The 11,986-nt window shown below is 44.2% G+C and overlaps 1 protein-coding gene across 1 annotated transcript in view; it reads left to right on the top strand.

The window, feature by feature from the left end:
* The window catches only part of PARP4 (poly(ADP-ribose) polymerase family member 4), a 57,253-nt gene extending 45,340 nt beyond the window's left edge, over positions 1-11,913 (top strand). Inside the window, exons 29-35 of the mRNA XM_056858885.1 lie at positions 111-227; positions 1,772-1,894; positions 5,550-5,663; positions 7,580-7,682; positions 9,168-9,297; positions 10,353-10,515; positions 11,776-11,913. Of these exons, the coding sequence (XP_056714863.1) occupies positions 111-227; positions 1,772-1,894; positions 5,550-5,663; positions 7,580-7,682; positions 9,168-9,297; positions 10,353-10,515; positions 11,776-11,913 (888 nt within the window). The remainder of the gene's footprint in view (positions 1-110; positions 228-1,771; positions 1,895-5,549; positions 5,664-7,579; positions 7,683-9,167; positions 9,298-10,352; positions 10,516-11,775) is intronic.
* The last annotated feature ends 73 nt before the right edge of the window (positions 11,914-11,986 follow it).

The raw sequence follows: 11,986 nt of genomic DNA on the forward strand, positions 1-11,986 counted from the left end.
CAGTCTTCATTCTCATATCTCAGTGCATACGCATACAGAATTTTTCCAATATTTGAATGTTAAAACAGGCGTAATTCCAATAATGTAATTCTGTGGCACTTTTTATTCAGGATATGAATGAAGACCAGGGTGCTGATACTCTGAATGTTTCAGAAATTGTAGCCAAGGAGAATGTAGACATCTTACCCTACATACAGTATCAACCAGCAGATGAACATAGCGCCAGTGTAAGTGTATGTGGTCGGTGTGCACTGATCATTTTTTTTGTTTCGTAAGGCTGAAGAAGTATGCAATCTGTGATCAGATCTCCTAATGTTGTTACATTAGGGATTTAATGCAGTTGTGATGGTGGAGGGAGGACTTGGAATTGGGGCCACAGCACTAAGAATTTCAGGGCTCACTTGGTGTGGGATGTAGGGGGAACCATAAATCCCTGCAGAAGTGCAGAATAAAAATAGTCTAACATTTATGTGAAAGACGTAATAAATTTAGACTTCAGTAAAGTAAGCACCAAAGGCTTGACTGTATAATGTAGTGCACGTCCCCAACTTTAGTGGCATATAGGTTGGATTACTGTAACATTGTCTGTGTGGGGAAAAGTGCTGATCCAGAATGCAATCACCAAATTATTGATAGGGGCTGCCCACTGGGAGAATATTTTCTACTGCCTGCACTGGTTGCCAGTTGTCTTACTGGCCCAAAGTGCTAGTTTTGATCTTTAAAGTCCCACACTTGTCTGGTATCAGGACACCTTAATTTATTTTATTTATTTATAGCTTTTTATCCCCTGAGTCTCAAGATGATCTCAGTATCCAGGGTATAATAGTCCTAGTCCTATTCCATTGAACAATTATTGTCTTAATGGCGTCTGTTTTTTATTCTGCAAATAAAAGAAAATATAGTTTATTTAAGGCGCTATGTCAGGATAAAAATTAAAATATCGTTAAAACAGCACAATGGCATATCCTAGGTTGATATACTGTAACCTCATGCCAGATGTATTTCGGCCTGTTTGGCCTTCCTCAGTGGTCAATTGATACCCATGTAAAACATACACACACATTTACAGATATACATATAAAATGTGTGTGCAATTACCTAGTTGATAATAGCATACACATTTTATATGGGAGACATATACAGCCCAGTATAACACCTTGTGGACAATCTAACCAGATGTTTGTATAATTGGAAATATACAACCTACATACATGCCTGGCCTGATATATAATTGTCTATATATGTTTGTATACCTGTAAATATGTGTGTATGTTTTACATGAGTATCAATTGACCACTGAGGAAGGACTAACAGGCCGAATGCGTCTGGCATGTGGTCATTGTGCTGTTTTAACGATATTTTAAAATGACTAAACTGTCACTTCCATGCCAAATAACAGCAGGCTGTTCTGGGGCTAATCTGTTCCATTTCCCTTCATTTTTGGTATTGCAACTCCCACAATCATCCTGAAGCTGTTGGCCAGTTTCAGAGATTCCTAGCTTCATTTTCTGATGAGTAAAGCCCACCTGTCCTTTTATTATTATAGTTGCTCTGGCTGGGTTTTTAATGCTGGAGTTTTCTGTTTGTTATAGTGTTTTATTTTGTAAGCTGACTCAGGCTGGTGCCCTGGCAAGGCAGCATAGACATTTTAAAAAGAAATCTGTAAATAATAAACCCTTCTGTGTTGCAACTCACACAAATGTGGAGCAGGTGCTGCTTAATCTTTCCACTCCAGCCACAATAATCACATCTGGCGGGCTTCTTTCTCCAGGCGTATCTAGAGGCAAGTGAAGAAGACGTATTCAGTGGTGATTGGTGTGGAGACATGGGTGCAACTGAACTTTCGTATGAACTCTTGCCACCAGTTCTTCCTCTCTGCAGTCTTGACGAACAGGTACAGAGACCGTTCACTTTACATAAACAGAGTCTGGAAATGCATTCAAATATAGCCCTGGTATTTTTGAGATTTACTAGGAGGAATTACTGATTTACTAAAGTAAAGGTAAAGGTCCCCTATGCAAGCACCGAGTCATTCCTGACCCATGGGGTGATGTCACATCCCGACATTTCCTAGGCAGACTTTGTTTACGGGGGGGGGGGGGGGGTTGCCAGTGCCTTCCCCAGTCATCTTCCCTTTACCCCCAGCAAGCTGGGTACTCATTTTACCGACCTCGGAAGGATGGAAGACTGAGTCAACCTTGAGCCGGCTAGTGCCCAAATGAAGCCTCGAAAGGCGGCAGAAGACAAAAGCCTGCTCAAGTGGGGAGGGGCCATGGCTCAGTGGTAGAGCATCTGCTTGGCATGCAGAAGGTCCCAGGTTCAATCCCCAGCATCTCCAGTTAAAGGGACTAGGCAAGTAGGTGATATGAAAGATCTCCGCCTGAAACCCTGGAAAGCCGCTGCTGGTCTGAGTAGACAATACTGAGTTTGATGGAACAAAGATCTGATTCAGTATAAGGCAGCTTCATGTGTTCCTTTGTTGTGGTGTGTGGTGTCAATGGCTATTGAGTGAGAACAGATTTTGGGGGGCAAGTAAAGGGGATCTGGGTGGCTGAGCAGCTTCTTCCTCCCACAGGGGAAAAGGGTGTTGGAAAGGGCAGATTCTCCACAGGGTGTCCCCCCCCCCCCCATTAAAATGTTTTATTGTTTTCCCACATAAGACAGTAAATATAGCAACATACTTCCTGTAACTGACGCGGAAGCCAAGCGGATTAGCAGTCTTGTCCAGGATACCCATCAGAAAGTCCACGGCCACATAGAAAAAGTGTAGTTTATTTTACAGTGCAGAAATATATACAGATACTCCTTTCACACTCTCCGCTCATAACATCCCGCATAGAACTGCGGTTTCACTTCATTATATACACCTGGTGGACGCAGCCACCAATCACAGTAGATATCCAATTATCCTGGTATTGCTTCATTGCATCAGCCACCTGGCTACAGCTGGATCAGGCCAGCTTTCTCTAGCTCCCCAGGTACTTTCCAGGCTGATTACATCATCCTTAGATCTCTCTGATCTATCCTGCACCTGTCAAACTATCTGACAGACTTGTAATCTTGACAGTAACCCCAGCACCCACCCTCTCTCCTTCCTCTTCCCCAAGTCTCAGGTTGCCATCTAAGGGTTGGGAAATTCCTGCAGATTTATGGGAGGAGCCCGGGGAGGGAGAGGAGGGACCTCAGCAAGATATAATGCCATGCAATCCACCTTCCAGAGCAGCCATTTTCTCCAGGGGAACTGATCTCTGCTATCTGGAGATGAGCATAATTCTAGGAGATCGCCAGGCTTCACCTAGAGGTTGGCAACCCTATCCCCAAGATAGCCCATCAGCAAAGAAACAAAGTGGAGCTGCATGCACTCTGGCAGCTAAGAGTAGAAATTAAAGGAAAAGGGGGGTTGAGAATGGAGGCGGGGGAGTAGTAATGTGGATCCAACTCAGCAAGGAGTAGAGAAGGTGAGGCATCACTGCTCAAAGAGATAAAGGGAGTCTTGCCAGATGGAAGTGAAGGCCTCAGGAGTTTCTCGTCTATTGTTTGTGATTGATTCCTTCACATATCACTGGCCACAGAGGGAATGTGAGATTTCCATTTCAGCAAGATAATTTGTAAGGCAACCAAGGCTGCTCTTTGAATCCATAGCTCTTGATGTTTGGCTCCACAGGATGTATTACAAAGGAAACAATATTTTAACAGGAGGTTGTTTGTAAAGTAAAAATGATGTTCAGTATTGTTGCCTCTAATTGAGATGCTTTCCTGAGCCATCTTCTAAGGAGGTTTCTCCTGCTATTTCCTGCAAACTTGGGAGATTCTGGAGAACTTTCCCACCAGGTGTTCAACCCCACTGGAGGCATGATTCACAAGCAGAGGCTGGACAAACACTTGTCAGGGATACTCTAGGCTGATCCTGCATTTAGCAGGGGGTTGGACTAGATGGCCTATATGGCCCCTTCCAACTCTAGGATTCTAGGATTCTAAGTCTGAGAACTGGTGTATCTAGCTAACCTTTCCACTGTCGTGATTGGGATAACTCAATAAACAGAATTTGTGAACCCAGACTGAGCGATCATTTTTTGCTCCACAGGCATATGGTTCTTCTATCGGTGATGTCGTGGTGGAACCTTTTCACACTGTGTCTAAACGCCATGGACAGAAGGTGTCAAAAGCTGGAGAGCTGCCTTTGGACCTCCAGGATCAATCCCCACGATTTCATTCTCTTCCTGCTGCTCCTGTACCCTGGGAAACAGCTAGACTATCCTCTTCCTCATTATTTGGTCAGCAGTTTTCAGCACCGTCAACTATCCCAGGCAGTTTCGGTTTTTCTTTTACTTCTGGAGGTGCTGCGACAACAGTCCCCAAATTACCTGTGCACGGGATAAATTTGGAAAGTAGACCTCTTGGAGCTTTGGGGGGTCACAGCCTATTATTGCCAAGCCAGGAGTTTTCATCACCACCAACAGCCATGGGCTTCTTTGGTTCTGCTTTGAAAGGCCTCCCTAATGTCTGTGAACAGGGGATTGTTCCACAAAGTGGTCGTTTTGTGCCTTTGCAAAAAAAATCGGGCCCATTATCTTATGGACATCAGTCTTTATTGTCACGAGATTTCACAAACTCTTCTGTTCCCTCAAACTCTTCTGTCCCTACTTCTGCAAGTTCAGCCCCCAGCTTCTTTGCGGAAGAGATAAAAAAGATAGTTGGACCACTTGTGATTGCACAAGATCAGCATTCATTACCACCTGGCCTGCAATTGCAATCAGCATTGCCTGCGAAGAGCTTATTTAGCCCTCCTCCTCCTCCTCCTCCTCCTCCATCTAGAGCTGCTCAGCCAGTTGTCCGAGAAGCATCTGAGTCAGGGATACCCACAGCAGTTGACTATTGCATGTTTCTGCCAGAAGACCAGTGGCCACTTCTATCTCCAGCCAGTTCATTTGTGAAGAAGCCTATTATTCCCCCCCGTTTTTCATGTTTAAAATCGGGAGCCCCAGTGATGTTGGGGGAAAAGTCAAAAGAGACTCCACAGGTTTGTCATCGACACGATTACTCCCTGCTTTGCATGCTGTTTTATAGCTAGATCTCTTCTTTATTGATGACCAATTTTAATTTTTTTTAAAGTTCATCCAGAAGCCTGCTGTCCTTCTGCCCTATTACCCTATTCTTTGCAGGGGGAGGGGGGAAGGATCATAATTCTTGCTAGAATTATAAGAGCTGGGCGCTTGCTAGTGACTAAAGATGACAGGATCTGTCTTATGAGCTCTGAGCACTAGAATAGTGGCTGGTGGTGGGACTCCTTCCCTCCATCGCCCACGAAGAGCCATTTTTTCTTTAAGTGGGCGGCTGTGTTGTTCCTGCTTCTCTGGCCTCAGTACTGCCCTGTGGTTGGGGCATTTAGCAAAGGTCTGCTGCCCATCGAAAGCATTACTTTCTTTCTCTATTCCACTTGTTTCTGTTGAAGGGAGTGTCGACTCTCGAAAGCTTATATCCCGAAACTCTTCTTGGTCTCTAAGGTGCTACAGGACTAGAATCTAACAGTTCTCTTTTTCTCTTCAAAGGATTTAACTGTGAAGAAGAAGAAGAAATTGGCAAAAAAAGTCTGCCCAATGCTTGCTGGACAAAAACCACTTAGTGCTGTTTCCTGGCCTCAGCTCTCTAAGCTGCAGAATCAGGTACAGTATCTGGTTTCTACGGCTGTGGCAAGAAAAAGCAAAGAGGGTTTCACTTCCAGACTGCAGAAACCAAAGAAGGACTGACCCAGTCACTGTGGTGCTGAAGGGAGGAAATGGTTTGCCAAAAAGCAGCCATTTTATTTTGGGCAGAAAAACGTGTAATAAAAGTTAGGCAATGTGGTGTAGAGATTAGAGTGTCGGCCTAGCAGTTGGGAGACCCAGCTTCAAATCCTTGATTTGCCATGGAAGCTCGCTGGTTGGCCTGGAGCCAGTCATGCGCTTTCTGCCCAACCTACCTTACAGGACAGTTCTTGTGAGGTTGAAATGGAGGATGCTGTAAGCTGGTTTGGATCCCCATCAAGGAAAAAAAACCCTGGGGTATAAGTATCTAATCCCTGACCTGGATGGCCCAGGCTAGCCTGATCTCGTCAGATCTCAGAAGCTAAGCAGGGTCTGCCCTGGTTAGTATTTGCATGGGGGACCACCAAGGAAGACCAGGGTTGCTGTACAGAGGAAGGCACTGGCAAACCACCTCTGTTAGTCTCTTGCCGTGAAAACCCCAAAAAGCGGTCGCCATAAGCCAGCTGCGACTTGACAGCGCTTTACACACACACACACACGAGTATCTAAATAAATAAATTTCTAGCCAGCAAAGGATTGCTCATCAGGGAGCTATAAAGTGAATCAATAAAATTCTGTTATAAAAACATTCCTTATAAAATGTGCCGGTACCAATACCTATCATAATTTGAATTTCTTTAGAATGCCAGAATTTTTAATTGTAGCGGTATAGATCCATTGCACACCATGCACTGGACAAATACTTTTGATGGCTTCTGCTTATAGGTATGTAAGAATGTGTCAGGGTGAGAGCCAAACTCATCACAAACAGAAAGTGCTTCTGCTCATGATAGGGGTGCAGACTTGGTGTTTAGCCTATGCCTTATGGGGGGCCATGCTGAAGGTGCCCCAACCTTCAGAGCAGGCTGTGGGAGCTCTGGGAAGCTGCTGTGGCCTAAAGGGAGGGGCTTAACACCCCCATGTGTGAACAAAGTACCCATTCATGTTGATTTGGGTCCCTTATTTTAATATAATTGCAATAAATAATCCGTGTACTTTTGCTTATAAGAATAGGAAAAGTTAAATTGGAGGGGAAGAATCCCCAGTTTATGGTCCCAGATAAACTGTACAGTTGGATCCAAGAATCAGTGAGAAGACCAAGTTCAAGGAATTATTTCCCCTGCAACCTCTTGCGCCTGAGGGCTGGACCAGAATGGGATGCATCATGGGGGTGGGGGCAGCACCAAGACTGGGGAATTGGCAGAAATTGCCCCACCCCAATTTTGGCAGAAGCTGTTGCTCCTTTTGTGGAAGAGCTTAGGCGAGGATGATTTCTGCAGATGTCAAGGCGAATTGCATTCCCCCTAGAAGGGAGAAGGAGGAAAGACCCATTCCAGGAACTCCCCCCCGTCCGTTAATTGGATCCATCCATTATCAAGGCAGTCTGTACTTCCACTTCTGTGGTCTAAGCAGTGGTGTTGATGACAGAGCAGGGCCGTCTGTTCCCATCAAAGAATAAAGGGTTTTCTTGCCACTTTTGCTATTTGAGTTTAAAAAAGAATTTCTGGAAATAATTGAGGCGAAACTAAAATGGAACTCATTAGGGCCCTTTTCCCAGGTTGCATACCGATGGGATAACTGCAGGCTTCCCTGCAGTTGACTTTGTGGGTCATCCCATGATTTTTTTTTTCTTTAAACATTGAAATATATTTTAAAATATTGAAATTCCATCAACATTTTAAAAATGATTTAACCAACTGAATGTCATTTCCAGTTTGTATGTTTGCGCAAAAAGATTTGTACCCTCTGCTTTCTTTTGGAGATGCTATTTTCCTCTTACTTTGCTTCTCCCACAGGATGGTTATTGGCAGCTGACACCTGAACTTGGGACTCTTTTGGATCTTGATGTGAATCAATTAGTTAACGTCTCACTAACAAAAAAGGGAATTCAGTCTCTTGGTAAATCCATTTATTCTTTCATTTATACAGCAACTTTTATTTCAGAATATTTAGAATTTAAAAGCAAAGTGATCACATATGTTTCTCTCAAGGAGTGGATCCAACTTACAATTCAACTGTTTCAGTGCTTACCTGATCAATCTGGAATGGACCTCATTTGTTCTTTTATTTCTGCAAATAATCCAGACAACTTTGTTGAATTTTGGTGTTTTCTATTTTGCTCACTTATAATCTTTCATGACCTCAATTTCTGCAATTGAAAGGATAAAAAGGGAAACATAAAGTTCCTCCCAGAACCTTGATGGCTTTGATGCATTAACAAGTGGTAGCATCTTCTTCTTTCATTCAGGACTCCCGAGTTTACCATTTTCATCACATCCACCCTTATGCTAGATGTTTGCTTCCAGAATTACTGACCACAGTATTCCATAGGAAAGATGCACTGGAGTATAATATTCTGTCTAAATCTGAGAACACTTAAAATTTTTGACAATAGTGGTCTCAAGCCTCAGCATCTTCTGTTCACTTGTACTGGCTTCACATGCTTAATAAGAGTCAAAAACTGATTTCTATCAACAATATCCGTATAAGCCTAATGCCAATGTAGTGGGAGGGGTTGTTTTGTTCTAAAGAAGAAGAGTTGTTTTTTATATCCATTTTTCTCTCTACTTTTAAGGAGTCTCAGAGTAGCTTACAATTGCCTTTCCTTCCCCACCCCCAACAGGTGAGGCAGGTGGGACTGAGAGAATTCAGAGAGAACTGTGACTGGCCCAGGGTCACCCAGCATACTTCATGTGGAGTGGGGAATCTAACCTGGTTCTCCAGATTAGAGTCCGCTGCTCTTAACCACTACACCATGATCAAAGGTCCTTGCATGCAAGACGGAATGCCTGTTTAACAGGACTTAACATACAGACGGTGATCTTCTACCACTTCTCCTAACAATTCCAGAGTAGATATTGCTGCATGGCAACACAAGAAAAATGGTGCTGTGGAAGCTGTATTGGAGAACCTGCTGTCAGTGCTGTTTCTTTGACGTGTTTGAAGGCAGCGTTGTCAGGTTCTGTACCTGAGCCTGGTTTACAGAAGTGCTGCTTGCCAGGCTTACACCTGCCAGAAAACTAAGCCATTGATGGGCCCATTTTGGAAGGAAAGCAGGCAGCAAACAGGCATCCCTCCATCATGTCTTGATCCTGCTCCACTGAATCCCTCTCCGGGGATCGCTTGTATGAAATGTCCGTTGTCATTTGTGTGAGTTTCCTCTGAGCTGCTTGGAAGCCACCTGCAACTGAGAAATGAAGTAAAAATACAACAAATAAATATGTGTGTGTGTGTGTGACACATGCACTCAAATAACAACATTTTGGGTGTACAAAATAAGAATTCCTTCTATGAGCACTCGCAACTTGTTTGATGGCACAACAATAAATACTCCCTGTACCATTAGGAATGAGCTCTTTTGAATATTTGCTTCTATTTATATAGGTCCCAAGGGGAAAGAGAAGCTGTTGCAGTTGATTGCTACACTTCTGGTACTGCAGGTCGTAAGATTCAAGCGGCTGGAAGGCGTCACTTTCAAATCTCTGACGAAATTGAATGATTCTCCCCCATCACAGTATGTTTGGCAAATAGAGTTAACATTTGAGGCCATTTATCTAAATTATGCAGGGGGGGTAAGGAAAATCAGTAGCTCCTGGTTCATTGATACATAGAGCACTGCATGTGGATGAAGCAGGTAATGACTGAACAGAAAGGTGGGTGGTACCTGCTAAATTTTGACAGGTCCTTTATGGACAAAAGTAGTCCATTAGATTGTGGCTTCAGTTCCTTCCAAAGTTACTAGGTTTAGATTTTGCTTTTGATTCATATCTCAGTGGCAAGTTCTAACATTTATAGACAGGTCTTCTATTCAGGTTGCAGCTCTGTTGATATTCCTTTACTTCCCTTCCGTCTTAAGGTCCTTTAAGGCGAGCTTTTGCTTGTATTTCCCAGATTGCAGTTTGCAGTAAATTGCCAGTAAATACTGTATAGTACTTGTAATCCACTAGCAATTTCTGCACAATCCCATTGAAACAAACGGGGCTTGGGAAAGAGCATGTAATGGGCTATTTGGGAACCCTGTTTGTTCCAGTGAGGTTTGCACAAGGGAAGTTCATGGCTATTTTATAAGGTGCCTTTCTTTTAGTTAGCTAGTTTGCAGGCAGCCCTATTGGTCCTTTAAAACAAAACAAACATTAACCCAGCCATGTTTATTAAGATCGACCAAAATGTCACAGATGAGTGAACAAGCTTTCTAGGTTCCCCAGAGTTCTCATCCAGCTGGATGCTGAGCAAAGAAAAAATGAATGACGCTGGGCATGATAAAAACACTCATCTGGCACTTGTTACAGACAAGAGTACACAAAGCATTGTGTAGACTTAATTAAGCCTGGATAATTGGGGCAAAAAGGTTCTTAGGTTTAAAATAATTTTCCTGCTTTTTTCCCTTAAAAGGATTGAAAGAAACTTAAAAATAATAAAAATAATGATTGACTTAACTTGACACATAAAAACTATAGGAATCTGTCATATTAACTTGCTTTTAAGTCTGTTTTTATATCTTCTGAATACAGTATCTCTGTGGTCCAGATATGGTTTTCTGATCTTTCCTCCTTCCACTCTTGTTCACAGGGCATTTGATGCAGTGAAAAAAGCAGTTGAATGGGCAAAAAGAACTCACCGACAATTCCCTGCTATCTGCCAGCGTCTCGAACTTGGAAAAGACTGGGACTCTGCCACTAAGAAGCTGTTGCATATCGAAATAACCGGAACCCCTTCCTCCTTGCCACCTAGGGTTACCTGCTCCAGGGTTACCAAGAAAACATTGGAGCACAGCCTGAGAAGGGCGTTGGTTGGGTGGAGAGGGACTTCAGTGCTATAGAGTCCAATGGACAACTGAAGGGAGCATCGCACCATATAGAAGGCCTCAGGGTTGCCTTGGCCCCTCAGAACCATATTTCTCAGAACCAAGTACTATACTTTTTTAGACTAAATTAACATTTCAGTGGCATGTTGTGTGATTTTGTAGGCTTTTTGGACAAATACATTTTGTGTTCCTGTGTTTTGTCACAGGTTGTTGTGCAGTTTGATTGTCTTAGGGTAACTGGGAATGTGGTTTTTCACATATTAATCAATAAAGCTTCACAATTCCTTTCCCGTTTATTTACTTCACTTATAGCCTGCCCTTTCTCACTGAGACCCAAGGCAGATTACAAACTATACAAACAGTGCAATCAAACAGCATAAGGCATCCAGTAAACAATACAATAGAACTGCAATTTTAAAAATTAGAAGACAATGCAGCTAAAACAGTTTGAAATACCAGAAGCAATGTAGTATAAACAAAATAGAAAATCAATTACAAAGCAGAAGACAGTAAACCCCCAATGCAGCCACCTGTGTAGTTCCCCCCACCCCATAAGGAGAAGGTCTTGGGGAGGAGTGTCCTGTTTTCCCATGCTGGTGGGAGAGGTATCTCCCAACCTATTTTACCTCCGGTGGGTGGGGGGGAATTGAAATAAGGAAAAATAAATCGCAAATGCTTTTAAAGTCATCTTCACACAGTACTACATCATCAGGCCCACTACTGCTTACATCTGAGGAAACCTGTCTGGGACTGAGCTACGTTTTATAGGGTTGCCAGTTCCAGGTTGAGAAATTCCTAGAAATTTGGGGGTGGAGTCTGGGGACGACAGGGACCTTAGGGGTGTGGCGCCATGGGATCCACCCTCCAATGGATCCATGTTCTCCAGGGGAACTTATCTCTGCGGCCCAGACATGAGCTGTAATTCAGGCGACCCCCAGGCTGGCATCCAAGGCTACAAAACAACAGGAGCGCTTCCACGCCACCTCGCTGCAAACTGGAGCTTTGCATTCATACTCAGCGGCATTTAGCTTGGGCATCCCCCCCAAGAGTATTAACAACCCTTTCCCCTTTATGACGTCTGAGCGGATCCTAATTCAGCTGATGACATCGCTGCCGCGCTCCCCCGCCCTTAAACAGCCACCACCGCCTCATTTCTGCCCAGCAGCCGGAGGTTTTTCCCCCCTCCAGCGCGCGCCTCGCAGCCCCGTCCCCGCCCCCTTCGAGAGCCCAACCAGCCCTGTCGCCTGCTGTTCCCCGATTGGCTCCTCGAAGCGGCCCGCTCTATTGGCGCCTTCCTCCAGGACGCTCCTGATTGGCCGCCGTTGACCCAGACGCCGCGGTCCCGCGGGGAGTTGATTGGCCCCCGCCAGCCTGCGCCGCTGTGCGCGCGGCCCACTAG

Source organism: Euleptes europaea, chromosome 12 (genome assembly GCF_029931775.1).
Source record: "Euleptes europaea isolate rEulEur1 chromosome 12, rEulEur1.hap1, whole genome shotgun sequence".
In the NCBI taxonomy this organism is placed as follows: Eukaryota; Metazoa; Chordata; class Lepidosauria; order Squamata; family Sphaerodactylidae; genus Euleptes; species Euleptes europaea.